Genomic DNA, 25,376 nt, shown 5'->3' on the forward strand with positions numbered 1-25,376 from the left:
ATGCACCGCTTTCTCTAGAATTTTGGACATCACACTGAGTGACTGAGTGCCCGGTGGCCTGGTGGCTAAAGCTCCCGCTTCACACACTGAGGGCCCGGGTTCGATTCCCGGCGGGTGGAAACATTTCGACACGTTTCCTTACACCTGTTGTCCTGTTCACCTAGCAGCAAATAGGTACCTGGGTGTTGGTCGACTGGTGTGGGTCGCATCCTGGGGGACAAGATTAAGGACCCCAATGGAAATAAGTTAGACAGTCCTCGATGACGCACTGACTTTCTTGGGTTATCCTGGGTGGCTAACCCCCCGGGGTTAAAAATCCGAACGAAATCTTATCTCTTAACCCGCACATAAAAGAGAAGCTTACGACGACGTTTCGATCCGACTTGGACCATTTACAAAGTCACACTGTGACTTTGTAAATGGTCCAAGTCGGACCGAAACGTCGTCGTAAGCTTCTCTCTTTTATATGCGGGTTATTTGTATGTCTCCTTCCTTAAGATGTGACCTGGCCTACTAAGCTTGGGCAGGTTGGTGACTTGAACTTGCCTCGCATGGGTCAGTAGGCCTGCTGCAGTGTTCCTTTCCTATGTTCTTATAATAAGAGGCCTATAGTTGGTGACATTAGACCTAGTTTTTCTTGAAGATGGAGTAACGCTGGCCTCCTTGAACCCTTCTGCCATGGTATTGATAATGGACAAATTTATTATGTGCGTGATGGGGACTGGCAATTCAGAGGTACCATCTTTTAGGAATTTGGCTGGGATGTTATCTGGTCCTGTGCTTTTACTCGACTAACTTACTTATTTTCGCACAGTCATAAGATGCACCTAATAACTGACGCCTTTATTACAGTTATAAATTCTAAATTTAATCATACGTGATTGTGAGCACTCATGGAAAGTAGCATAGCTTGGACCTCAGTGTCATGGTTCCGAGAGTTCAGCTGATACCAGTGTACTGGAACACTACTGGCCCCTCAAGCCAATATAACTCTTAAACTTAGCCATAACAACAGGAGCATCTGATATACAGCCAGGTAAATTCTGTATAAGTAACAGTTCATGTTGAGTATCTTGACCCTACCTAACAAAGCCACACTGGTGACAAGACTAGGTTGGGTGCATTGGCGTAAGCCGGTAGGAGACTGACCTGCCTGACAAGCTGCAGTGTTCCTTCGTTCTTATGTTCTTATGTGACAAGCCACACTGATGACAAGCCACACCGGTGACAAGCCACACCGGTGACAAGCCACACCGGTGACAAGCCACACTAATAACTTTTTTTCAAATCTTGCACAAAGTCTGTCACATCAGTGAGTTCTGTAGTCATCATTTTGGGCGGTAAGAGGATGGGTCTATGCCATGGGTTCCAATTTCACCTTAACCAACCTATGGCTCAATTGCTACAGCCATCTCTGCTTCCTCTCCTGATCATCTGGAGTTACTGATTCAACTACAGACATTGAAGAGTCTATCAGTCAAAATGCTATAGGTCTGTTACTACCCTACACTGTTTGATAAGCATTATTAGGCCCATCATGACAGCTACATACTGACCAACACTGGTGGCCGAGATGTTCGTTATGTGCCCAGGGAATGATACCCCCCCCCCCCACAGATTATTTCCTTGTGAGATTATCCAGCAAGGTGTGATGATTCCGCTAACTGCAAACTACTACTACGTGCCTTGAACAATGAACTGAGGTCATTTCTTCTGGAAGAACTTTGACATAACGTTCTTCCAGGTTCGATGTTTGGTCTATGCAGCAATGAGATACATATGGGGCCCCCAGAGAAGTGTATCTCGCTTCTGTAACACCTGCTAGCCTTGTGTATGCCATCCTATGTCCTCGTACAGCCTTGTAGTCAACCCTGTTTGTGAAAATGACATTAAAGAAGTTCTGAGGGTAACTGGGTAGATGTACTTAAGTCGTCTAGCTCTTGCATTCACTCTCCTACCAATCCACCTTGTACTCAGCTCGATCTACAGAACCCAATGCTTATTGCAGTCTGACTCTTATCAACCAACTGTATTAGTCTTGGTCCAGGAGATGAGTGTTTTTGTGTAAAGTAACGTGAGTAAAATTTAAGCTATTAGCGTGCCTTGCACATGTACACAGGAGCAGTATTTCACTGGAAATTACAAGTTTGACGGTAATACACCCTAGTGTAGCCAGTATCACTGCAGTTATTCTCGTCGACACTCATCTGATGGTACTTAAAGGCCTATATCATATATTTCATGAACGCAGCGCTCTGTACTGTAGTATTTAATGTACATTTCCGGGTACACCATGCTATACTTACCCCAGCTTTTGTTTAGTCATGACGCCAGTGACGTAAATAGAATACATGGGGGTATTCTAACCTAACTGTACAAAAATATGCAATATCACACTGTACAAAAAAATATACAATGTCACACTGTACAAAAATATACAATATCACACTGTACAAAAATATACAATATCACACTATACAAAAATATACAATATCACACTGTACAAAAATATACAATATCACACTGTACAAAAATATACAATATCACACTGTACAAAAATATACAATATCACACTGTACAAAAATATACAATCGTATCACATGAACTCCAATACATATGAGCATCAACATGTAGCAGCATTCAATGTGTGTATCTGTAACCGGTGAAGGTTTGAATGTTGGCCAACAGTGGCCCTTCCTCTTCTACATGGCCCTGTCAACTTTCCACAACTCTGCCTCGACTCCTCACTTCCCTTGTTCTACAGAGCTGGTCTGCCGATGTTATATATACATTTATCATTTTTTTTACGTCGACTAAAACTCTAGTTTTCCTCGGTCTCATCTTCACTTTCCTCACTGTGTGGTAACCCTGGATCAGTTTTGCCATTTCCATCATATTAGATGCTCTCTACGGTGTCCCGTGGCTTGGTCCACAAGACACTCGCCTCACACAGTGTCCGTGGTTCAATCCCCGGCCAGGTGGAAACGTTGGCCATGTTTCCTTACACCTGCTGTCCCTGTTTACCTAGCAGTAAATAGGTACTTGGGTATTAGCCGACTGGAGTGGGTCGCATCCAGGGGGACAAGATTGAATGACCACAATGGAAATAAGACAGTTTTCGATGACACTCTTGGGTTGTCCTAGGTGGTTAACCCCCCAGGTTAAAAATCCGAACAAATTTTGTTATTTTATCCACAATCACTAACCTGAGGCAAACACTTTCTCCAGAGTTATTTTGTATTTTACTTTTTCTTTAATACCTGGAGTATACCTGGAGAGGGTTTCGGGAGTCAACGCCCCCGCGGCTGAGGTTGAGGAACTTCTAGGTCAGCTATTTCACCTGCCTTGAAAGTTGCTGTTAGTGTGCAGCAATATTCCAGCCTAGATAGAACAAGCTACCTGAAGAGTGTCATGGGCTTGGCATCCCTAGTTTTGAAGGTTCTCATTATCCACCCTGTCATTTTTCTAGCAGATGCGATTGATACAATGTTGTGGTCTGACATAATGACTCCCAGGTCTTTTACATTAGTTTTCCGTTCTATTGTGTGGTTGGAATTTGTTTTATACTTCGATATAGTTTTAATTTCCTCACGTTATCCATATCGGAGTAATTGAAATTTCTCATCATTGAACTTAATATTGTTTTCTGCGGCCCATTTAAAGATTTGGTTGATGTCCGCCTGGAGTCTTGCAGTGTCCTCAATGGAGGACACTGTGATGCAAATTCGGGTGTCATCTGCAAAGGAAGACATTGTGCTGTGGATTACCACTACAATCAAAACTAAGCACTAAACCCACAAGAGATGTCAAATGCGTAAGCCCAACATCAAGGAGACGGTTTTCAACACGAGTCCATTGACATTGTTCATTAGAATTACGAATATGTGGCAAACGAGTGTCTCTGGGCTAGTGTCCAGGGCGTTTCAAATATCAAGGTTCAAGCCACGTTAACACACAGTAACAAGACTGTTAGTCCCTTAGTAATTACCAAGTGACAAACATCCCCCCTCCCCATCACCCTCCCACCAGTATCAACAAACTACTCACCTCCCAACCCCTCCACCTGCAGCCAACCCTCGACCCTTCCCCTAACGACCTTCCCCCTCCCCACAAACAACCACTGACATCACCTCCCCTCCTCCAGGTCAATGGCGCCATTTAGCCATGGAGGTCAAGAATAGTGGCGCCACTAGTCACTCCTCTGCCATCCACCACACCATCAACACCTCCAGCTCTTCCAGTTCCATCAACCTGTGGTAATTTAAAAAACTTGGATTACTCCAATTTTATGGTAATTTTGATAAAGACTTCAAACTATTGCTTACGGCAGTTCGAATAATCCAGTAATGTCCATACTTTTATCTTTGCCGACTGTTTTGGCGTTTTGCTGCTGGTAACATCTCTGAAGACTGCAGCTGCCCACAACGTGGACTTCACCACACAGCAGCTGCCCACAACGTGGACTTCACCACACAGCTGCCCACAACGTGGACTTCACCACACAGCAGCTGCCCACAACGTGGACTTCACCACACAGCAGCTGCCCACAACGTGGACTTCACCACACAGCAGCTGCCCACAACGTGGACTTCACCACACAGCAGCTGCCCACAACGTGGACTTCACCACACAGCAGCTGCCCACAACGTGGACTTCACCACACAGCAGCTGCCCACAACGTGGACTTCACCACACAGCAGCTGCCCACAACGTGGACTTCACCACACAGCAGCTGCCCACAACGTGGACTTCACCACACAGCAGCTGCCCACAACGTGGACTTCACCACACAGCAGCTGCCCACAACGTGGACTTCACCACACAGCAGCTGCCCACAACGTGGACTTCACCACACAGCAGCTGCCCACAACGTGGACTTCACCACACAGCAGCTGCCCACAACGTGGACTTCACCACACAGCAGCTGCCCACAACGTGGACTTCACCACACAGCAGCTGCCCACAACGTGGACTTCACCACACAGCAGCTGCCCACAACGTGGACTTCACCACACAGCAGCTGCCCACAACGTGGACTTCACCACACAGCAGCTGCCCACAACGTGGACTTCACCACACAGCAGCTGCCCACAACGTGGACTTCACCACACAGCAGCTGCCCACAACGTGGACTTCACCACACAGCAGCTGCCCACAACGTGGACTTCACCACACAGCAGCTGCCCACAACGTGGACTTCACCACACAGCAGCTGCCCACAACGTCTCTGAAGACTGCAGCTGCCCACAACGTGGACTTCACCACACAGCAGCTGCCCACAACGTGGACTTCACCACACAGCAGCTGCCCACAACGTGGACTTCACCACACAGCAGCTGCCCACAACGTGGACTTCACCACACAGCAGCTGCCCACAACGTGGACTTCACCACACAGCAGCTGCCCACAACGTGGACTTCACCACACAGCAGCTGCCCACAACGTGGACTTCACCACACAGCAGCTGCCCACAACGTGGACTTCACCACACAGCAGCTGCCCACAACGTGGACTTCACCACACAGCAGCTGCCCACAACGTGGACTTCACCACACAGCAGCTGCCCACAACGTGGACTTCACCACACAGCAGCTGCCCACAACGTGGACTTCACCACATGCAGAATATGTTCAACCTACAAGTTTCGATCAACTTAAGAGCATTAATTAAACTGTATTAAATTGTCTTTATCACAGCAATGTTGAAGGAACACACAAATAGAAGAAAATAACCGAGACAAGCCTCAACTGCTGTATTTGTCAGCAGGACAACATACACACAATTCGGGAGCTTTAAGCTCAGGGGAAAAAAAAAAATACCTACCCCAACCCTACTAACAATAGTAGTAATGAGGCGGATAGCCTCAATACTGCCATTAGTAGTAGTTTGAGGTATGATGCAATTAAATTTCATGACCTTGTGCTTATGTTGTCAGGAAGGTAAGTGTTGTACATGACTGGCCACTGCCCAGTGTTCACAACAGTATCTTCACTACAAACGCTTCTGCGTGCACAACAGACTATTAGAACACTGAAAACAAGCGGTGATCATGTCTTGTTTGTTAGGACGATTTTGTAGGTACGCTCCATAACATACAACCTAGCCAAACCCACTCCTAATATCCCTTAGACGCCTATATTTAACTGGGAAAAAAAATCTTGACGATATCAACTTGCACTTCTCGGAATCAAACCTATTTGACTTTCATCGACCTGTTCCCCGAGAGTTTACCGCTCCCCCACCCTTCAAACAATTTATAAAACATTCGTGCACATTTAACCAAATAAAATTTCCCAAACTATATATGTATATTATCCATAGGGTTGTACACAGTTTGGGGAATGTTAGGCAATCAGGTTTGATCCAAGGAAGGGGAGGGTACTTGCTACTTCTTGTATCAAGATACCTTCACTAGTACAAAGACACCCCTTGAAGGGTATCCAAATTTAACATGAAGGTACTTAGGATCATTAAGACAACGTTGTATTTCCCTTACACTTCCATGTCCTTCATAGCCCATTAGGCTAACATCGAACACTATGGATTATCTAACCAGTTGGAGGCCTGCCGTATATCAGTGCTCTAACACACTACTATGCTAGCCTGAATTCATAACCTACCTTACCTGCCAGTTATGGCTGGCATTCTAGGCACAACCTGAGGACCACTACATTCGAGCCCCCACTATTTTTCTGGGCTTCTAACCCAGCAGGGTTAATAATCCTATTCTCACTAATAACAATCTAAATCACCCCCTAACTATCAGATGTTAGTGAATCCTTTCTGCCGACTAACACTTCACTTCAAGTAAGAGGTTTTCATTCTTTTCATCATTAACGTCTGCTGCCAGAAGCGTTACTTCACTACTTACAAACTAACAAATCAACTGCAATTCTGAACTCTAATATTCGTAAGAACCTGAACGCCGCTTAAATTTTCCAAAATGATGAAATTGTGTAAACTCAATGAATCAATATTTAACTTTGCACGGTTTGGCCAAAGGCATAAAATACGTAGAACACCCACCGCAACCACTACCCAAAGCCCGAAACCCACCAACATCCCCACGGAAACCACGTGAAATAACAGATTCCACACAGCTTCTGAAGGTCGTTGGTGGGTTCCAAGGCCAACAGTTCTACGTAATCTATGCCTTCGGGGGAGATTACTCTCCCCTGCTATATGCATTCATAATGCATATAGCAGATTCTCCAGTTTTCTTAACCTAACAACCTAAATATATAAAACTACTTACAATACACTGATGGAAACTAACAATGGAAAAACAATTCAAGATGATCTTTTAGTTTCTCTTGGACGAGTATCAAGTGAAAGGGTCAAAAAATATAACAGACCACAAGACAGGTCGCAAAAACCATGGAGGGGGAGGGGGAATTACAAAGTCAGTCAGTCGACCAAGTTTCAAAAAGCAGTAGTAGTATAGACAGTAGCTTTAAAAGCAGCAGTAATAATAACAACAATAGTAATGTAGGTAGTACTGGTAAGATTTGCGGTAATATCAATGGTGGTAGTGATAATACTAATGGTGGTAGTATTAGTACTGGTAATAATAAAAGTGCTGGTAGTCAGTCTAGCAATAAGTCCTGGTAGTAATGCAGGGAGTAGTAACATTAATAGTAACAATATTCGTAGCTGAAAGTGTCAGTACAAAAGAACAGTGGGAAAATTGCGACAAGTTAACCTTCAATAATAAAGTTCAAAATGAGTTTAAAATAGACATGAAAAGAAACTCCAATATTCCTGCTGGCCAATGCTAGGTAAGAAATTAGAAGTAAATAAAAAGTCTGGCTAAGAGACTGGCCATATTTTATCAAGGCTAGAGAGTAGAGATCAAAATTAATACTCCAATTTAGTCTCCAAGACTGCTGTCACCTCTAGTCAACAGATAAAGCCTACTTCCCAAGCGAAACATTTCATGAATAATGATACCTGTTACAATGTCTCTTACCAACCTGGTATTGTACACCATTTATGAGAAATCTGGTTCAGGAAAAAAAGGTGCAGTCGAAAGTGGTCTCATAACAACCCAGGTTATACCAAAACGTCTAAAGTTCCCTCCCCAAGTGTCAGTTTTGTGAACTTACTAAACAGAGCAACATTAGACTTGCCAAAGGCATAAAATACGTAGAACACCCACCACAACCACTACCCAAAGCCCGAAACCCACCAGCATCCCCACGGAAACCACGTGAATTAACAGATTCCACACAGCTTCTGAAGGTCGTTGGTGGGTTCCAAGGCCCACAGTTCTACGTAATCTATGCCTTCGGGGGAGATTACTCTCCCCTGCTATATGCATTCATAATGCATATAGCAGATTCTCCAGTTTATTCTTAACCTACCTTAATATATAAAACTAAACTACTTACAATACACTTATGGAAACTAACAATGGAAAAGCAATTCGAGACGATGTTTTGGTTTCTCCTGGACGAGTATCAAGTCAGACCAAGGGTCAAAAAGTATAACAGACCACAAGACAGGTCGCAAAAACCATGGAGGGTGTGGGGGGGGGGTGAAATTACAAAGGGTGTCAGTCGACCAAGTTTCAAAAAAACAGTAGAAGTGGTATAGACTAGCAGTAAAAGCAGCAGTAATGACAACAATAGTAATGTAGGTAGTACTGGTAAGATTTGCGATATCAATGGTGGTAGTGATAGTGATAATAGTGAAAGTACTAGTACTGGTAATAATACATGTGCTGATAGTCTAGCAGTTAGTAGTGGTGGAGGAGGTAGTAACATTAACAGTAGTAATAGTAACAATATTCGTAGCTGAAATAGTGTCAGTACAAAAGAACAGTGGGGAAATTGCGACAAGTTAACTTTCAATAATAAGTTCAACAGGAGCTTACAATAGACATGAAAAGAAACTTCAATATTCCTTCTGGCCAATGCTAGGTAAGAAATTAGAAGTAAATAAAAAGTCTGGCTAAGAGACTGGCCATATTTTATCAAGGTTGGAGGGTAGAATTCAAAATTAACTCTCCAATTTAGTCTCCCACACTGCTGTCACCTCTGTAGTTAACAGATAAAGCCTACTTCCCAAGCGAAACATTTCATGAATAATGATACCAACTTGGTATTGTACACCATTTATAATGTGAAATCTGGTCCAGGAAAAAAAAGGTGCAGTCGAAAGTGATCTCAAAACAACCCAGGTTATACCAATACGTCTAAAGCTTCCTCCCCAAGTGTCAGTTTTCTGAACTTACTAAACTAAGCAACATTAGACCAGCCAAAGACAAAATACGTAGAATACCCACCGCAACCACTACCCAAAGCCCAGGATCAACCAACATCCCCTTAGAAACTATGTGCAAAAACAGAATCCACAGCTTCTGAAGGTCGTTGGTGGGTTCCAAGGTCCAAAGTTCTACGTACCCTCGGGGAAGATTACTCTTCCTTGCTATATGCATTCATATTGCATATAACAGATTCTCCAGGAGGGTCTAGGCAAGATCAAGGGGGTCTAGGTAAGATCAAGGGGGGTCTAGGTAAGATCAAGGGGGTCTAAGTAAGATCAATCAGCCTGTAATCTAAGTAAGATCAATCAGTCTGTAAATATATACGGTATAACCCAATTTCAAAACAAATTCCCCCCCCCCAAGGCGCTCTTAGACACTGGAGTAGTGAGCGCTAAACTCAAGACTATACTGAAAATATTTTTGGGACTTCAAAGCATAAAATTACTTGGCCAGGCCCTCTACAACCCTACTGAAAATAGAAAGATGTAGTTAATTCCACATTTCTGAGGAATTGTTATTGATTTTCCGGCTATAATATATTCTGCCTAAGGAAAATTTATCCTGTTATGTGAAGCTAAAGTTCTGGCTGTGTAGTTTTAAAAATAAGTTTGACAAATGAGTGGTTGAGAGCTAGACCTGCTTAGCATGGGCCAATAGGCCTACTTCAGTGTTCCTTTCTTATGTCTTAAGCTGGTGAGGGGCTCTTGATTTAGGGAACTGGATCTGTGCTCCGGTTCCCTGTATTGAGCCTGAATACCTTCTATCCCCCCCCCATATGCGCTGTATAATCCTACGGGTTTAGCACTCCATGCTTATAATAATAATAATGTCTTAATGGATATGCCTGATATAATAGGCTTTCCTAACACCCGGCATCAAGACCTCGACCATTACCTTCACCACACTAAACTCAGTATAATTATTAATCAGGTAGATTAACACAGAATTACACAATCAAGTCAGGATGACATTATTATTAGGGTATTTATACTCCCCCAGGATGCAACCCCTACCAATAGGCCTGCTCAGGGTCAGTAGGCCTACTGCGGTGTTCCTCTATGTGAACAGTGCCAATGGATATAAGAGAACATGCCCACATGTGCCCGGGATCGAATCCCGGCTATTCAGTTGACGCCACTAGTAACTGAGCCATGATATATCACACTCACACTTCATCTCTGCTTCCTACAATCTTGCAGGATGGATATATTATTATAATCAAAAAGAAGCGCTAAGCCACAAGGGCTATACAGCGCTGCAGGATGGATATAGACTACATAATAAACATATTAAACTAACTAAAACTTTATAAAATCTAATTAGTCTTCAATTCTAAGCTTTACAACCCATTTCTCCAATTTTTATTTCCACCCCATTCAAAGTAACCTATAGAATACATTCCTCATTATTTCCTGGACAGAGATTTCATCTCTGGTCGGGATAAGCTAATACTTCCCGCTAAGCTACTTCAGATATCAATTGCTAACAATCTTTCCTATACTCTCCCCACCACCTTCCCTCCTAATACAATTACTATCTGCTTCAATAACCAAACTTTAATGGACTTATAACCTGGAAATACCTTACAAGTGGGCCCCGCCCACCTCTGACGACGTTTCCAGCTGTTGCATCTCCACATACCTGAAGCAACCCTCTCCAGGTATACTCCAGGTATGACAAAATGTTATGGGTCAGATCATTTACTAGTGTGGTTGTCTCCACCCTTCAGACTGGTCAATGTTGCTGAGTTGATCAATGTTGCAGCAGACACAGCCAGGCACAACACTCCTCAGTTACCACACCTGAAACAACACACATTCACATTATAACTATGAACATTACACACATACATAAACATTACCATGTAATATAAACTAGTAACATTACGGACTGATATAACCATTAATGTTTAACATAGTAAGTAAAGCTATCTTTTTCTTTAATAAATATTTCTTTCACATAAACCTGATGACTAATAATTTGCTTAGATGGAAGTCTATATCTGGATCACAAGGTGCAAGTTCCTTGGATCAAGAGACCTTCACTAAGTTATTTTTCAATAATGGAAATAAAAATAGCCCAGAACTGGATACACCATTATGGGTTATGTAGCGCCTAGTATGAGAGTTATTGTTTGATCAGAGGAAGGAGAGTAGATCCAGTTCCTCGCATTAAAACCCTTCCACTAAGGTCAATCACCCCCGCCCCCCTCCAATACATTAGACCCCAAAGAAAATTAAATTAAGACTTAAAATATTATTAATTTGGTGACCAGGAGCTGAAGCTCAACTCTGCTGTTGTACTGACAAATACGTCACCAGAAATACTTACGTTATTTAGATGTATTAAAAGGATGGGGAAGCGGTAAATTCGACGGGGGGAATGGCAGGAGAAGAAACAGCGCACCTTCCCCGTACGACCTCTGAAGTTCAACTGACTTTTAGTTATGTTGAGGTTGGTCACTGTCCTGACCTTCTCTATAACACCATCACTGATAACCTGACTAACTCTGACAACCACCACTAGATGGCACTACTACACCATCACATCACTACTAAATCATGGTGGAGCGCTCAACCCGTGGGGGTGATGGATCAATCACCTGGGAGGATAGGTTCACTCGCAGTGGCACAGATCACATTCCTTGGACGTGATCTATGCCCCCACCACCTTGGAGGAACGTCTCTTAAGGTCACCACTCTCACCACCAGAGGCGCTCAACTCCACTACTATTGTACCACTAGTACTCTACATGAGTATACCTGGAGAGGGTTTCGGGGGTCAGCGCCCCCGCGGCCCAGTCAGGGCCGGATTTAGACCTTGAGGGGCCCCGGGACACTTTAGGTTTGGGGGGCCCTCAACATGGAAATTAAACTGAATTGCAAATAAGAAATGAACTAAATTATTATTTTAATCATAGGGAGCGCTAAACCTGTAGGATTATACAGCGCACGTGGGGGGGATGGAAGGTATTCAGGCTCAATTCAGGGAACCAGGACACAGACCCAATTCCTTAGATCAAGAGCCCTTCATCAGCGTCAAGTAACCTCCCTTGAGGGGAGAAATGAACTAAAATGAATGGTAAACAACAGTTTTCGAAAAAAAATATGTTAGGTTTCGAAAAAAAAGTCTGATTTTATTTTTCTCAGTTTTATTCAGTTTGTAATATATTCCATCTACACTACATAATAATTATCGATGTGTATTTATTTATATCTTTGGTGTTACACTTTTCTCTGACAGGAAACCACATGGCTGGGTCTGAATCACATGGTGGCGCTTCACTGTCCATGTCTACACAAGTATCTGTAGAATGTGGTTGTGGTGATACATCATCATTCCTATCTTGATTTGGTATGTTCTTTTCATTTTCTGCAGATGTACTTGGGAATGCTGGTGGGTCCTCAGAAGAAACATCATTGAGTAGTGGTACTGGGTAAGATAAGATAAGATTTCGTTCGGATTTTTAACCCCGGAGGGTTAGCCACCCAGGATAACCCAAGAAAGTCAGTGCGTCATCGAGGACTGTCTAACTTATTTCCATTGGGGTCCTTAATCTTGTCCCCCAGGATGCGACCCACACCAGTCGACTAACACCCAGGTACCTATTTGCTGCTAGGTGAACAGGACAACAGGTGTAAGGAAACGTGTCGAAATGTTTCCACCCGCCGGGAATCGAACCCGGGCCCTCCGTGTGTGAAGCGGGAGCTTTAGCCACCAGGCCACCGGGCCACTGGGTCTTCATTAGTAGCTTCTATGTTTTCCACTACGGAGGCAGAGAAAAATTCTGTAAGGCGTTTTGTCTTTGCCAATATCGCCAGGCAGATATTGAAGGCGATATTCCTTGCAGATGTTACTTGCAATTTTCTCTGCAGATTTTGATTACAATATTCCTCACAGATGTTGCCTGGCATAGATGCATTGTCATCAATCAAGCTTCACCTCTTCCTTCGGGTGTTTTCTGTGCCATCTTACCAACAGCAGTTGAAAGCTGTATCCTGTATCTCCACTAAATGTGACAGAAAGCATAAAAGAGCTGCTGATAAAGAAATTTTATGGAGTTTTCCGTGGTTTAATAAAAATAAAATCTTGGATGGAACAAATACAACGTTTACTGAACTATTTGAAATCACCCAAGAGAGTACGTAGCACAGGGACTTGAATCAGAAGATATTCATTGGTGCCAAGAATCACTGGGATAGCACAGGGGCACGTATTATTCATAAAAACTATTAATTATACAGATTTTCTCTGTTTCCCTGTAGTTTGGCTGTATACCACACTTTTCTAGGGTTATGGTTGGGTTTAAGAGACACATCGGTCTGAGGCTCAGGTAATGTTTCATTATCATTGAAATCGGCTGAACTCTCGATGCTTTGCCAATAAGGCTCAAGCTATTCTACTCTCCGTGGATGCTCCAAATCACTTATAATCAAGGCATTTTTCCGGGTTCAACATGTTATGTACCCACCAAGTTGCAGTTAAATAAGACGCATGTGCTACATTTAGGCATCTTTATTGCAGAGATATTTTGCGTGCAGAGCAGGCTTCTTCAGTCTAATATAGAGGTGACGAATATACTGAAGACAATTGATAAACTGTAGACATTGAGGAGTTCAGTCCCTTAGCCTATAGAGCGATAGTTGAAGTGGAGATCTGAAAGTGTTCAGTCCCTCAGGCTCGACGGAATATGTTCAGTACTATTACCTTGATCAATCTGAAGTAGTGGCAGCTGGATGGAGCTTATATTCTCGAGCCAAAAGTGAGGTGTGGTAGCTTTAGATAGCGTCACAGGAGGCTGGGCCCGCTAGCAGGCTTGCTGGCCCCAGCTAGGCAGGTCCCTCTTAAATCTAACTCATCTCTCATATATGAACATATTAACAACAGTAAGTTGAAGAGCAGTAAGGTGCACCTGTGTCAGACGAGTATCATTATATTAATAATATAAATACTGACAAGCAGATAAATAAGACACCCTCTATTCTACCGAAGAAGCCTGCTGCGTATGCGACACGTCTTGTCCAATTGCCTTATTCATCTCCTAGTCGGTAATGTATCTGAAGCACTTGCACTGCACTGAGCACCTAAGAAGTTATTAATAGGCCTGGTCTATACCCCATATGCAGAACGCAGCCGGCCTGGAACTTTCAGTAGCGTCAACAATGAGCTCTTCCGACTGAACAACTTACCAGAAATAAAGTTCCCATCAGACATGCTGTCTTTTGAAACACTTATAATTATGAACATTATTATTACAATAAAAAAGTGCAAAACCACAAGGATTATACAGCATGTAATTATGAACAACGACCCTCTGTGATCATTATCGATGGACCGCCCGAAACGTGCTCCAGCAGTGAACATCTCTCGGTACCACCGACTGTACCTACAGTCCTTGCGGCCCCATCATAGCTAGCTACCTTCTTGCATCTTGTCGTAGCCCAAGAACCCTTTCTAAGAAACGTTTGATGACTAAATATCAAACGATGAAGAGCTACTACAGTTTCCAACCCGCAATACAATTACTCTCTATGCGACCAAGATATACTCTAAGTATATCTTAGTAAAATATCGAAACCTACATTACTCGTTCCTACTTGAAGATGTCATAGCTTCTTTAGTCGAAGAACGATATTGTTATGAAAAGTAACACCAATTTTTCTAAACCACATATCCTTCAATGGCATAACCAATGGCTCCTTAGCCCCATGACATATACATTGTAACTAAGATGCCCTCGATCCTGGCGAATACATTATCATCATCCACTACTTTAAATTGATTAAAGCCATGGAAATGAACACTTTTCATCTGGGATAAGTGACTTAACACCTCAAAATTTCCAATTTTTCAAATGTCGCTTTTCTAGGCTGATGGAATAAACACCTAAAACTCTACACTTCATAAATTTTCTTCAGTATATTAGTCACCCCTTTATTCGCGAAACGTCTTGGAAATAAATATACTAAATGATGCGCTCAGCGTCTGGTCAGGCTTTTTAACCCGAAAATGGAAGTTAATGGTTCCTCAGTTTTTGTGTTTAGACTGTATCTCCAAAAATATGTGATTCGTTTCATTTCACTCAAAATGAAAATCATTACCTAGGGTCCCTGTGGCTATGTGTAGTATTAGCTTCCTTCCGTACCTCGTCACCCCTGTGACTGGTATTGTAGTCTGCCTCATCCAATACTTCGATGATCCGATGATGAAGCACGACGTTGCTGTCACACAACTAGTGCAGCCACTTGTGATGCAGAAAAAAATGTCTTGACTTATTAACCTAGTGAGTTAATAGTCCAGGATAACTTAAGAAAGCTAAGCAAAGGGGTTAATTACTTATCCTGCCGTAAATGGGATACCTGTCTTGATTGTCGGATGTTTTCAACCAAGGTTTCCACATCTTAAGTTGATAAAGATGTTAATAGGCTTTAATCTTTCAATAGGACTCAGATTGTTGTTAGGCTGTGTAGGTGTCAATTTGCCAATTTTATGAACGAAGATAACAGTATGTTAAAACTTGAGAATGTCTCTGCTAATCGACATCAAACTTCTAACATTTGTGTATTGTACATAGAGGAAGAGTTAGATTGTTATTAAACTTTGTTGGTGCCAATTTGTCAATTCTGTTTGTAAAATTAGAGGCAATTATTTTCTGCGGGTTTGAGAATGATTTTTGTGAATAATTTCAAATTAAAAGCTAATATATTTAAATGAAATGAAGGTTAACTCTGTGTGTGTGTGTGTGTGTGTGTGTGTGTGTGTGTGTGTGTGTGTGTGTGTGTCTGTGTATGTGTATGTGTTAATGTGTGTTTGTGTATGTGTATGTGTGTGTGTGTGTGTGTGTGTGTGTGTGTGTGTGTGTGAGTGTATGTGTGTGTGTGTGCGTGTGCGTGTGTGTGTGTGTGTGTGTGTGTGTGTGTGTGTGTGTGTGTGTGTGTGTGTGTGTGTGTGTGTGTGTGTGTGTGTGTGTGTATAATCACCGATTTGTGGTTGCAGAAGACGATTCACAGCTCCTGGTCCTGCCTGTTCACTTGCCGTTACTGTGTATGTGTGTGTGTGATTTGTTTTTTGATTGAAGTTAATGCGTTTAGATATTCAGGAGTAAACTTGTCTACAGATGAGTCGATGTAAAATAATGTAAACCATAAAAGTGACGAAGGGAAAAAGGTGAGTGGTGCATTCACACATCTGTGGAGAGCAGAGAACTTTATGCATGGAGGTACACAAGGGAATATACTTAAGTATAGTGATGCCGACACTGTTATAGGAGGGTGAGATGGGTTTTAACACGGTGAGGATCCGGGTTCGGTTCCCGGCAAAGGGATGGAAACGCTAGGCGTGTTTCCTTACACTGGTTGGCCATGTTCATCCATCAGTAAAATGGGTACCTGAGTGTTAGTCGACTGGTGTAGGTAGCATCCTGGGACAAAACTGACCTAATTTGCCCAAAATGTTCTGCATAACAAGCGGCTTTGTATATAGCAGTATGTCACTGATATCAGCTATGGTCTGTATACCATGTATATGTACTTGTAGAAATAAAGATATAATTATTACTATAATTATTATTATTATTATTATTATTAAATGTTGCAGGAGGAGGATGTTTTAGGCAGCGGAGATGTCATGTCTGAGGGCTATGTGTGGTGTGAATATTATGCAGAGAATTTGCAGGTTGGAAAAGGTGTGGGATCCACCTGGAGGGTATTCCGGGGGTCAACGCCCACGTGCGGCCCAATCCATAACCAAGCCTCCTGGTGGATCAGGGCCTGATCAACGAGGCTATTACTGCTGGCCGCACGTAATCCAACGTACGAACCACAGCTCAGCTGATCCGGCACTGACTTTAGGTATCTGTCCAGCTCCCTCTTGAAGACAACCAGGAGTCTATTGGTAATTCCCCATATGGTAGTAGAATTACAGTAAATCAACCATTAAAAGCACATTATGAAATCCTGTGTAGTCTGCAGTAAATCAAACAAACAGGCTTCCACATGGATTACATGCCACTTTTGTGAAAATTGGTGTCACGGCCCTTGTGCGGATATCCAAGAATTATTTACAAGCGGTATTAAATCAGGGAAGTGTTTTTGGGTATGCCCAGATGAGATCAATCTGTGGACTAAAATCACATTGATATTAAAAGAGGATAACATCAAAGCAGCCTTCATAGAAAACCTGGAAGCATTTTATAACAGATGGGAAAATAAAAAGTCTGGGCTGGATGGTGCTATTGCCCTTGGTGCGGATGTGTCCTGGCCGACTACTAGTAACTGTATGACTGGAGGTGCTGGCCATGTAGTCAGAAACTGTAAGGCTGGAGGTGCTGCCCTGGTAGACAGAAACTGTGGGGCTGGAGGTGCTGTCCTGGTAGACAGTAACTGTATGCATGGGAGAATGCATATTAATGGCCTCGAGGGAGACAGGAGCTGTAGTCGGGAAACAAGTGTAGTCAAGGACAAGATAAAATCAATATTACAAACTAGTAATACCACAGGAGATAACAAAAAAGGGGACTCCACTAGTAATAGTGAGGATATATTACCAGAAACAACTGGTGAGAGCTCCATTGTTAGTACTAGTGAGGATAGGAATGCGACAGGAAAACATGCACCAACAGGGAATACAGTCACAAAAATCCAAGGCAAACAGAAACCAAGCCTGTGCACATTTTATGCACTTCGTATCTGCAGGCATGGGGTATCTGGAAAAACAGATGGGACGTGCAACTTGGACCACTCTAGAAATGCCGTGCCCATATGACAACAGGATAATGCAAACTCCCTTCCTGTAAGCTTTATCATCCTGAAATGTGTCCCTCTTCAGTACAGGAAAGACAGTGCTATAACTTAAATTGCCAGGTACTCCATCTAAAGGGGACAAAAAGATACAAAACATCCAGACATGGGAAAACCTGGGTAGCCACAGCCACTCAAGAGGGAGAGGTTTTTTAGTGCCAGGAAGGAAAAAAAACTAGCAGGAAATGGCAGAAATCGTACACCAAATCCAGTTATTTCTAGAGTGGAATCACAGTCGATGGCCTCCACTCCAAACCAACAGATACAGATATTAGTGCCGAAAAAAAGGCCCATCCCCCCAATACCACCAATCCGATGACATTCTTCTTCGCAAATATACAGGGTCTAAAGCCAGCAACGAACAACAAAATACCTTTCATCCGTGGACTGCTTGCAGAGGCAGATGCAATGTTCGCGGCTTTCAGAGAGACCCACATAAAGGATCACTTGGACAACGAAATATGGATCCCAGGTTACAACCTATACAGATGCGACAGAGTGAACGGGCAAAAGGAAGGGGGATGTTAGCCTGTATATCGCAGAGTCACTTATTTGCATAGAACTGCTTAATGCTTCAAATGATGTAGTTGAAGTTTTAGCAGTAAACATCCAGAACCAAAATCTAGTCATTGTGGTAGTCTACAAGCCTCCGGATGCAACGTCCCAACATTTCCAGGAACAGCTGTTGAAAATTGACCACTGTCTGGAAAATCTTCCAGCTCCTGCCCCCAACATATTGCTCCTGGGGGATTTCAACTTAAGGCACCTAAAATGGAGGAATATAGGTTGTTGCAGTGATAACACCAGGAGGCAGCTCACACTCACACGCGAGCTTTTAAATCTCTGCACAAAATTCAACTTAAACCAGCAAATAATAGAGCCTACTAGACTGGAGAATACACTGGACCTCATCTTCACTAACAATGATGATCTGATACAAAATGTCACCATATCAAAAACAATATACTCGGATCACAACATAATCGAGGTTCAGACATGTATGCGCGGAGCCCCAGACCGACAAAGTGAGATCAGTCACGAGGGAGCCGTCACCAAATTCAACTTCAATAACAAAAACAAAGTGGGACCAAGAAAACCAAGTCCTAAACGATATAAGCTGGGAAGATAGACTAAGCAACACAGACCCCAACTTATGCCTAGAACAGATAAACTCTGTGGCACTAGATGTATGCTTAAGGCGTATCCCTTTAAGAAAAAGGAGGAGATGTAAAATAGAAAGAGACAGGTGCTCCCTTTACAGGCGATGGAAAAGAATAACAGAGCGGCTAAAAGAGGCCAATATATCTGAAATGCATAGGGAGACACTGGTCAGAGAAATAGCAAACATCGAACTAAAGCTAAAGGAATCTTATAGGAGTCAGGAATCGTGGGAAGAACTAAAAGCTATAAATGAAATCGAAAGAAACCCAAAGTATTTCTTTTCTTATGCCAAATCAAAGTAGAGAACAACGTCCAGTATTGGGCCCCTACTTAAACAAGATGGGTCTTACACATGACAGCAAGGAAATGAGTGAGCTACTAAAGTCCCAATATGACTCAGTTTTTAGCAAGCCGATAACCAGATTGAGAGTCGAAGATCTAAATGAATTTTTTATGAGAGAGCCACAGAATTTAGTAAACACAAGCCTATCTGATGTTATCCTGACGCCAAATGACTTCGAACAGGCGATAAATGACATGCCCATGCACTCTGCCCCAGGGCCAGACTCATGGAACTCCGTGTTCATCAAGAACTGCAAGAAGCCCCTATCACATGCTTTTAACATCCTATGGAGAGAGAGCATGGACACGGGGGTGGTCCCACAGTTACTAAAAACAACAGACATAGCCCCACTCCACAAATGGGGCAGTAAAGCAATAGCAAAGAACTACAGACCGATAGCACTAACATCCCATATCATTAAAATCTTTGAAAGGGTCCTAAGAAGCAAGATCGCCACCCATCTAGATACCCATCAATTACACAACCCAGGGCAACATGGGTTTAGAGCAGGTCGCTCCTGTCTGTCCCAACTACTGGATCACTACGACAAGGTCCTAGATGCACTAGAAGACAAAAAGAATGCAGATGTAATATACACAGACTTTGCAAAAGCCTTCGACAAGTGTGACCATGGCGTAATAGCACACAAAATGCGTGCTAAAGGAATAACAGGAAAAGTTGGTAGATGGATCTATAATTTCCTCACAAACAGAACACAAAGAGTAGTAGTCAACAGAGTAAAGTCTGAGGCGGCTACGGTGAAAAGCTCTGTTCCGCAAGGCACAGTACTCGCTCCCATCTTGTTTCTCATCCTCATATCTGACATAGACAAGGATGTCAGCCACAGCACCGTGTCTTCCTTTGCAGATGACACCCGAATCTGCATGACAGTGTCTTCCATTGCAGACACTGCAAGGCTCCAGGCGGACATCAACCAAATCTTTCAATGGGCTGCAGAAAACAATATGAAGTTCAATGATGAGAAATTTCAATTACTCCGATATGGTAAACATGAGGAAATTAAAACTTCATCAGAGTATAAAACAAATTCCAGCCACACAATAGAGCCAAAAAACTAACGTCAAAGATCTGGGAGTGATCATGTCGGAGGATCTCACCTTCAAGGACCATAACATTGTATCAATCGCATCTGCTAGAAAAATGACAGGATGGATAATGAGAACCTTCAAAACTAGGGATGCCAAGCCCATGATGACACTCTTCAGGTCGCTTGTTCTATCTAGGCTGGAATATTGCTGCACACTAACAGCACCTTTCAAGGCAGGTGAAATTGCTGACCTAGAAAATGTACAGAGAACCTTCACAGCACGCATAACGGAGATAAAACACCTCAATTACTGGGAGCGCTTGAAGTTCCTGAACCTGTACTCCCTGGAATGCAGGCGGGAGAGATACATGATTATATACACCTGGAAAATCCTAGAGGGACTAGTACCGAACTTGCACACGAAAATCACTCACTACGAAAGCAAAAGACTCGGCAGACGATGCAACATCCCCCCAATGAAAAGCAGGGGTGTCACTAGCACGTTAAGAGACAACACAATAAGTGTCAGGGGCCCAAGACTGTTCAACTGCCTCCCAGCACGCCCCTGGCTGTCTTCAAGCAGGCACTGGACAAGCACGTAAAGTCGGTACCTGACCAGCCGGGCTGTGGCTCGTACGTTGGATTGTATGCAGCCAGCAGTAACAGCCTGGTTGATCAGGCTCTGATCCACCATGAGGCCTGTTCACAGACCGGGCTGCGGGGGCGTTGACCCCCGGAACTCTCTCCAGGTAAACAATATACCTAGTTGGATGAATCTTATTGTGGCTAGCTGGTCTAGTGGCTAATGCGACGGGCTGGAGTTTTGAGACTCTATGACCGCGGGTTCAATCCCGGCCGGGGGTATGGTTTGTTTGCAATCGTGTCATTACGATTTCTTGAGTCATGATGTATCTCTCTCGCTTCGCTCCAGTGAGTACAAGTCAAGTGTTTCCAAGCGTTCTCAGTAGTTAAGGTATTTGATGGAACTTATATATGCAGTACAGGTTCTCTGTACATTCTCTATATCTGATTTGAATATGAGAATGGAGCAAAGCAGAACGACTAGAAGGGCAGATAAATCTAGGGTATAGGGAAGGAGGGGTTGGGGTTGTCCTAGGAAAGGTCTGAGTGAAGGTGTAATGGAGGTTTTGAGTGCTAGGGGCTTGGGCATCGAAGAGGCTTGTGTGAGCATATTAAATAAGAGTGGAGGCGAATAGTTTTTATTAGTTGACGTGATACTGAAGTGTGAGGAAGGTAATATTTATGAAGGGATTCGGGGAAACGAGTTAGCCGGACTTGAATCCTAGAGGAAGTACAGTGCTTGCACTCCGAAGGAGTGGAGATGTTGCAGCTCAGTGAGTTGTCCAAGAGTTGCCCGAAATGCCTCGGCATGATAGTAGCTTTCTTTGTTCTTATCAAATTATGAAATATAAACACACATTGTAAGCTTAGCAAAGAAATAAAATTTTATATTTATATTTATGCGTTTGTGGCAAGACAGTGGATAAATGACCATGAAAGTATTCTTCCTTTTTCGCGTCACCATACCTTGGTGGGAGACGGTCGATTTGTTATTTCTCTGTATTGATAATATATGTAAGAAATACTAACAATATTACCGTTGCAAAATATGTATATGGATAGCATATACATCTATATATATTAAACTGACAAACACCTCACAGAAACAAGCCACATTGTTTGACTTTATTGGGTACCCTAGTTTAATTATATGTAATGTACCTTTTATGTGTTTATAAACCCAGAATGTCCCCAGTACAACTGTATGAAAAGATGTGTATGTTATGCGCAATGAACTTAAATACACTTATATACATGGTAAGTCACAATAGTAAGGTTTCTGGCCATGGTATCTGGCAACGCTGTTTCCTGATTCAAATGTTTTGTTCCAATGATTTTATAATGTCCTTCCTAGACTACAACTTTATAGGCATATTTTCTACTCTATGACTCTCTCAATGAACTGAACGTAAATTCTCTTGGCTTTTTTTATGAAGATCTTTTATTGAAAAGTGCGTATTAGTATTTTTTTAAGAGAGTGTGGTGTTGGTGGGCGAGCGTGCGGCGCCGGGAGGGATAGAATGAGTCAGTGAGTGAAAATGGCCGGGGCTGGAGGACCCCATAGTTCTAACTCTCCGTGTAATTTGTCTAGAAGTTTAGATAGGATTCTCGTCGACGCTCAGGCGACGTGTGAGTTAAAACTTAGTGGGCGAAAATTAAAGGAATACCCGAAAGGTGCCGCCAAATACAATCTAAGCGATACGGTAGTTGCAGGTGAGTGATGTCGTTTAGTGTATTGTTGGAGGTGGAGGAGGAGGGATCATCTCCCTCCTTCCCCACCACACCATATTTACCTATTTCTTCCCATGTCACGTGTTACCCACTATTGTACCACGATACCGTGGACGTATACCAACTTTAAGATGATAACCATTCCCACTCTTCGGTACAATGTACTTAAATATACTGTTAATACCTATATAAGGAATTATTCCAAATAAAGAAGTAAGTAATTTGGACAGGTATTCTAGTCTCTTCTAACCTGAGTTTCATACCGGGTAAAAAACTTGATTGCCCTCGATGACGGTTTTTGTTTCGTTCTTGCTAGTGTCAGGTTGTTCGGTGTGTCATTGTTAGTACTGTGTCAGGTGTTTATGGTCACACCTGTCTAGTCACCTGTTTTTACCTGCATAAATCGGCACTCGTATGCCTACTCGTTTATATATACCACAAATTTTTACTATCCTATTGCTACTCTCCTATTTCTGCTCACCTATTCCTCTCCTACTCGCATATTTCCTCTCTGAGGGAGGTAGATACCTTGATGCTGGTGATGGGCTCTTGATCTGACCCCTCAAGGGAGGTTCCTTGACGCTGGTGAGGGGCTCTTGATCTAGGGAATTGGATCTGTGCTTCAGTTCCCTGAATTGAGCTTGAATACCTTCCATCTCCCCCCCTCCCACGTGCGCTGTGTAATCCTACGGGTTTAGCGCTTCCCCATGATAATCATCACTTCTGATTAGCTCCTATTTCCCATGTGCTTTATAAAGCTGTGGTTATATTTTTTCCCCTCTATCGCTGCTCACATGTTTGTGGCATTAAGCCCCAGGTTTCTCTCAAACAAAAATCGCCAGGCATTGCTGACTCCTAGCCACTTGACTCCTGTTATAACTATTGGAGCTGTTTATGGATTTTGCCCCCTCAAGGGATTTTCCTTGATGCTGATGAGGGGCTCTTAATCTAGGGAATTGGATCTGTGCTCCAGTTCCCTGAATTAAGCCTGAATGCCTTCCATCCCCCACAAGTGCTGTATAAACCCTACAGGTTTAGCATTCCCCATAATAATAACAGATTTAGCCTCCATTAGTTCCAAATCCATCTCGTTTCACTTGTTTACCACCCTGTAGCTGATCTGGGGTTTAAACTTTATGCTACTTCGTTTCAGTTCTTTGCATTTCAATATATATTCCTGTCAATTGGTCAAATCCTCGCAGTTTCTAGTCTTCCTCTGTCCTTTCCTCCTCAAAGGTCGTCAGTTTCCGATCCTCTCGTAGCTCGGCTATGAGCACCCCAATGGAAATAAGTCACTTTGTCTGTTTTGGGTTATCCTGAATAATTTACACATGTATGGTATGTTGTACTTATGGCTGCATGTATCTTAATAAACTTACACACTTAGGATTGATCTTGTTGCAAATCTCTGCAGTCTCCTAAGATTTTGAACATGATTAACCAGGTGTGGGCTCCATACCTGTCACTGAAGATGTTTGTGACTGCAACTGTCTCTGATAGTAATGTACAGGTGTGTGTGATAGTTAATACTCAAGTGTGTGTGTGTGTGTGTGTGTGTATCCCATATATAAATGTACAGGTGTACATGTCTCTGATAGTAATGTAAAGGTGTGTCACTGATATGAATGTACAAGCATGTCACAGATAGTATACAGGTATATCAATGATAGTAATGCACAGATGTGTCACTGATAGTAATGTACAGGTATCTGATGGTAATGTACAGGTACACATGTATTACAGTAATATCACTAATAGTAATATACATATGTGGGACATTGATGATAATGAGCAGGTGTACATGTGTCACTGATAATGTACAGAAGTACATGTGTCACTGATAGTAATGTATAAGTGTACATATGTCCTGGAGCATACCTCCGAAGGGTGTTTCGGGGGTCAACGTCCCCGTGGATGAGAGCCTGATCAGCCAGGCTATTACTGCCGGCTGCACACAGACTGACATACTAACCACAGCCTGGTTGGTTAGGAATTGACTTTAGGTGCCTGTACAGTTCCCTCTTGAAAACAGCCAGGGGTCAATTAGTAATTTTCCCCCTTTATATATGCTGGGAAGCAGTTGAAGAGTCTCGGACTCCCCTGATACTTATTGGTTTGTCCTTAACATAACTCATTGTGCCACTGCTTTTCACTGGGGGAATCTTGCACCACCTACCAAGTCTTTTGCTTTTGTAGGGAGTGATTTGTGTGTGTAGATTTGGGACTAGTCTCTCTTAAGATTTTTCAAGTGTATATTATCATGTATCTGTCTCACCTGCATTCCAAGGCATACAGGTCGAGGGACCTCAACTGTTCCCAGTAATTTAGGTGCTTTATTGTACTTATACATACAGTTAAACTTCTGATAGTAATGTACAGGTGTGCATCACTGATGATGTGCAGGTGCAAAAGTGTCACCGAAAGTAATGTCCAGTTGTATGTCAC

At 42.8% G+C, this 25,376-nt stretch overlaps 1 protein-coding gene and 1 long non-coding RNA gene across 9 annotated transcripts in view; one reads left to right on the forward strand and one right to left on the reverse strand.

The window, feature by feature from the left end:
* Positions 1-1,254: 1,254 nt before the first annotated feature.
* On the reverse strand, positions 1,255-11,699 carry LOC128701464 (uncharacterized). Of its 2 annotated transcripts, none has more exons than XR_008408921.2 (3): positions 11,600-11,699; positions 10,851-11,070; positions 1,255-1,871 (listed from the first exon to the last, which is right to left on the reverse strand). It is a non-coding gene; the product is annotated as an uncharacterized lncRNA (long non-coding RNA). The 2 variants fall into 2 exon arrangements; XR_008408920.2 differs by having other exon boundaries at positions 10,841-11,070.
* An 11,039-nt stretch (positions 11,700-22,738) lies between these two features.
* Lrch (Leucine-rich-repeats and calponin homology domain protein) overlaps positions 22,739-25,376 on the forward strand; it is a 384,944-nt gene continuing 382,306 nt past the window's right edge. For all 7 annotated transcript variants that reach the window (XM_053794995.2, XM_053794998.2, XM_053794997.2 and 4 more), the window contains exon 1: positions 22,739-22,913. In XM_053794995.2, the coding sequence (XP_053650970.2) occupies positions 22,739-22,913 (175 nt within the window). The remainder of the gene's footprint in view (positions 22,914-25,376) is intronic.

Source organism: Cherax quadricarinatus, chromosome 72 (assembly GCF_038502225.1).
Source record: "Cherax quadricarinatus isolate ZL_2023a chromosome 72, ASM3850222v1, whole genome shotgun sequence".
Classification (NCBI taxonomy): Eukaryota; Metazoa; Arthropoda; class Malacostraca; order Decapoda; family Parastacidae; genus Cherax; species Cherax quadricarinatus.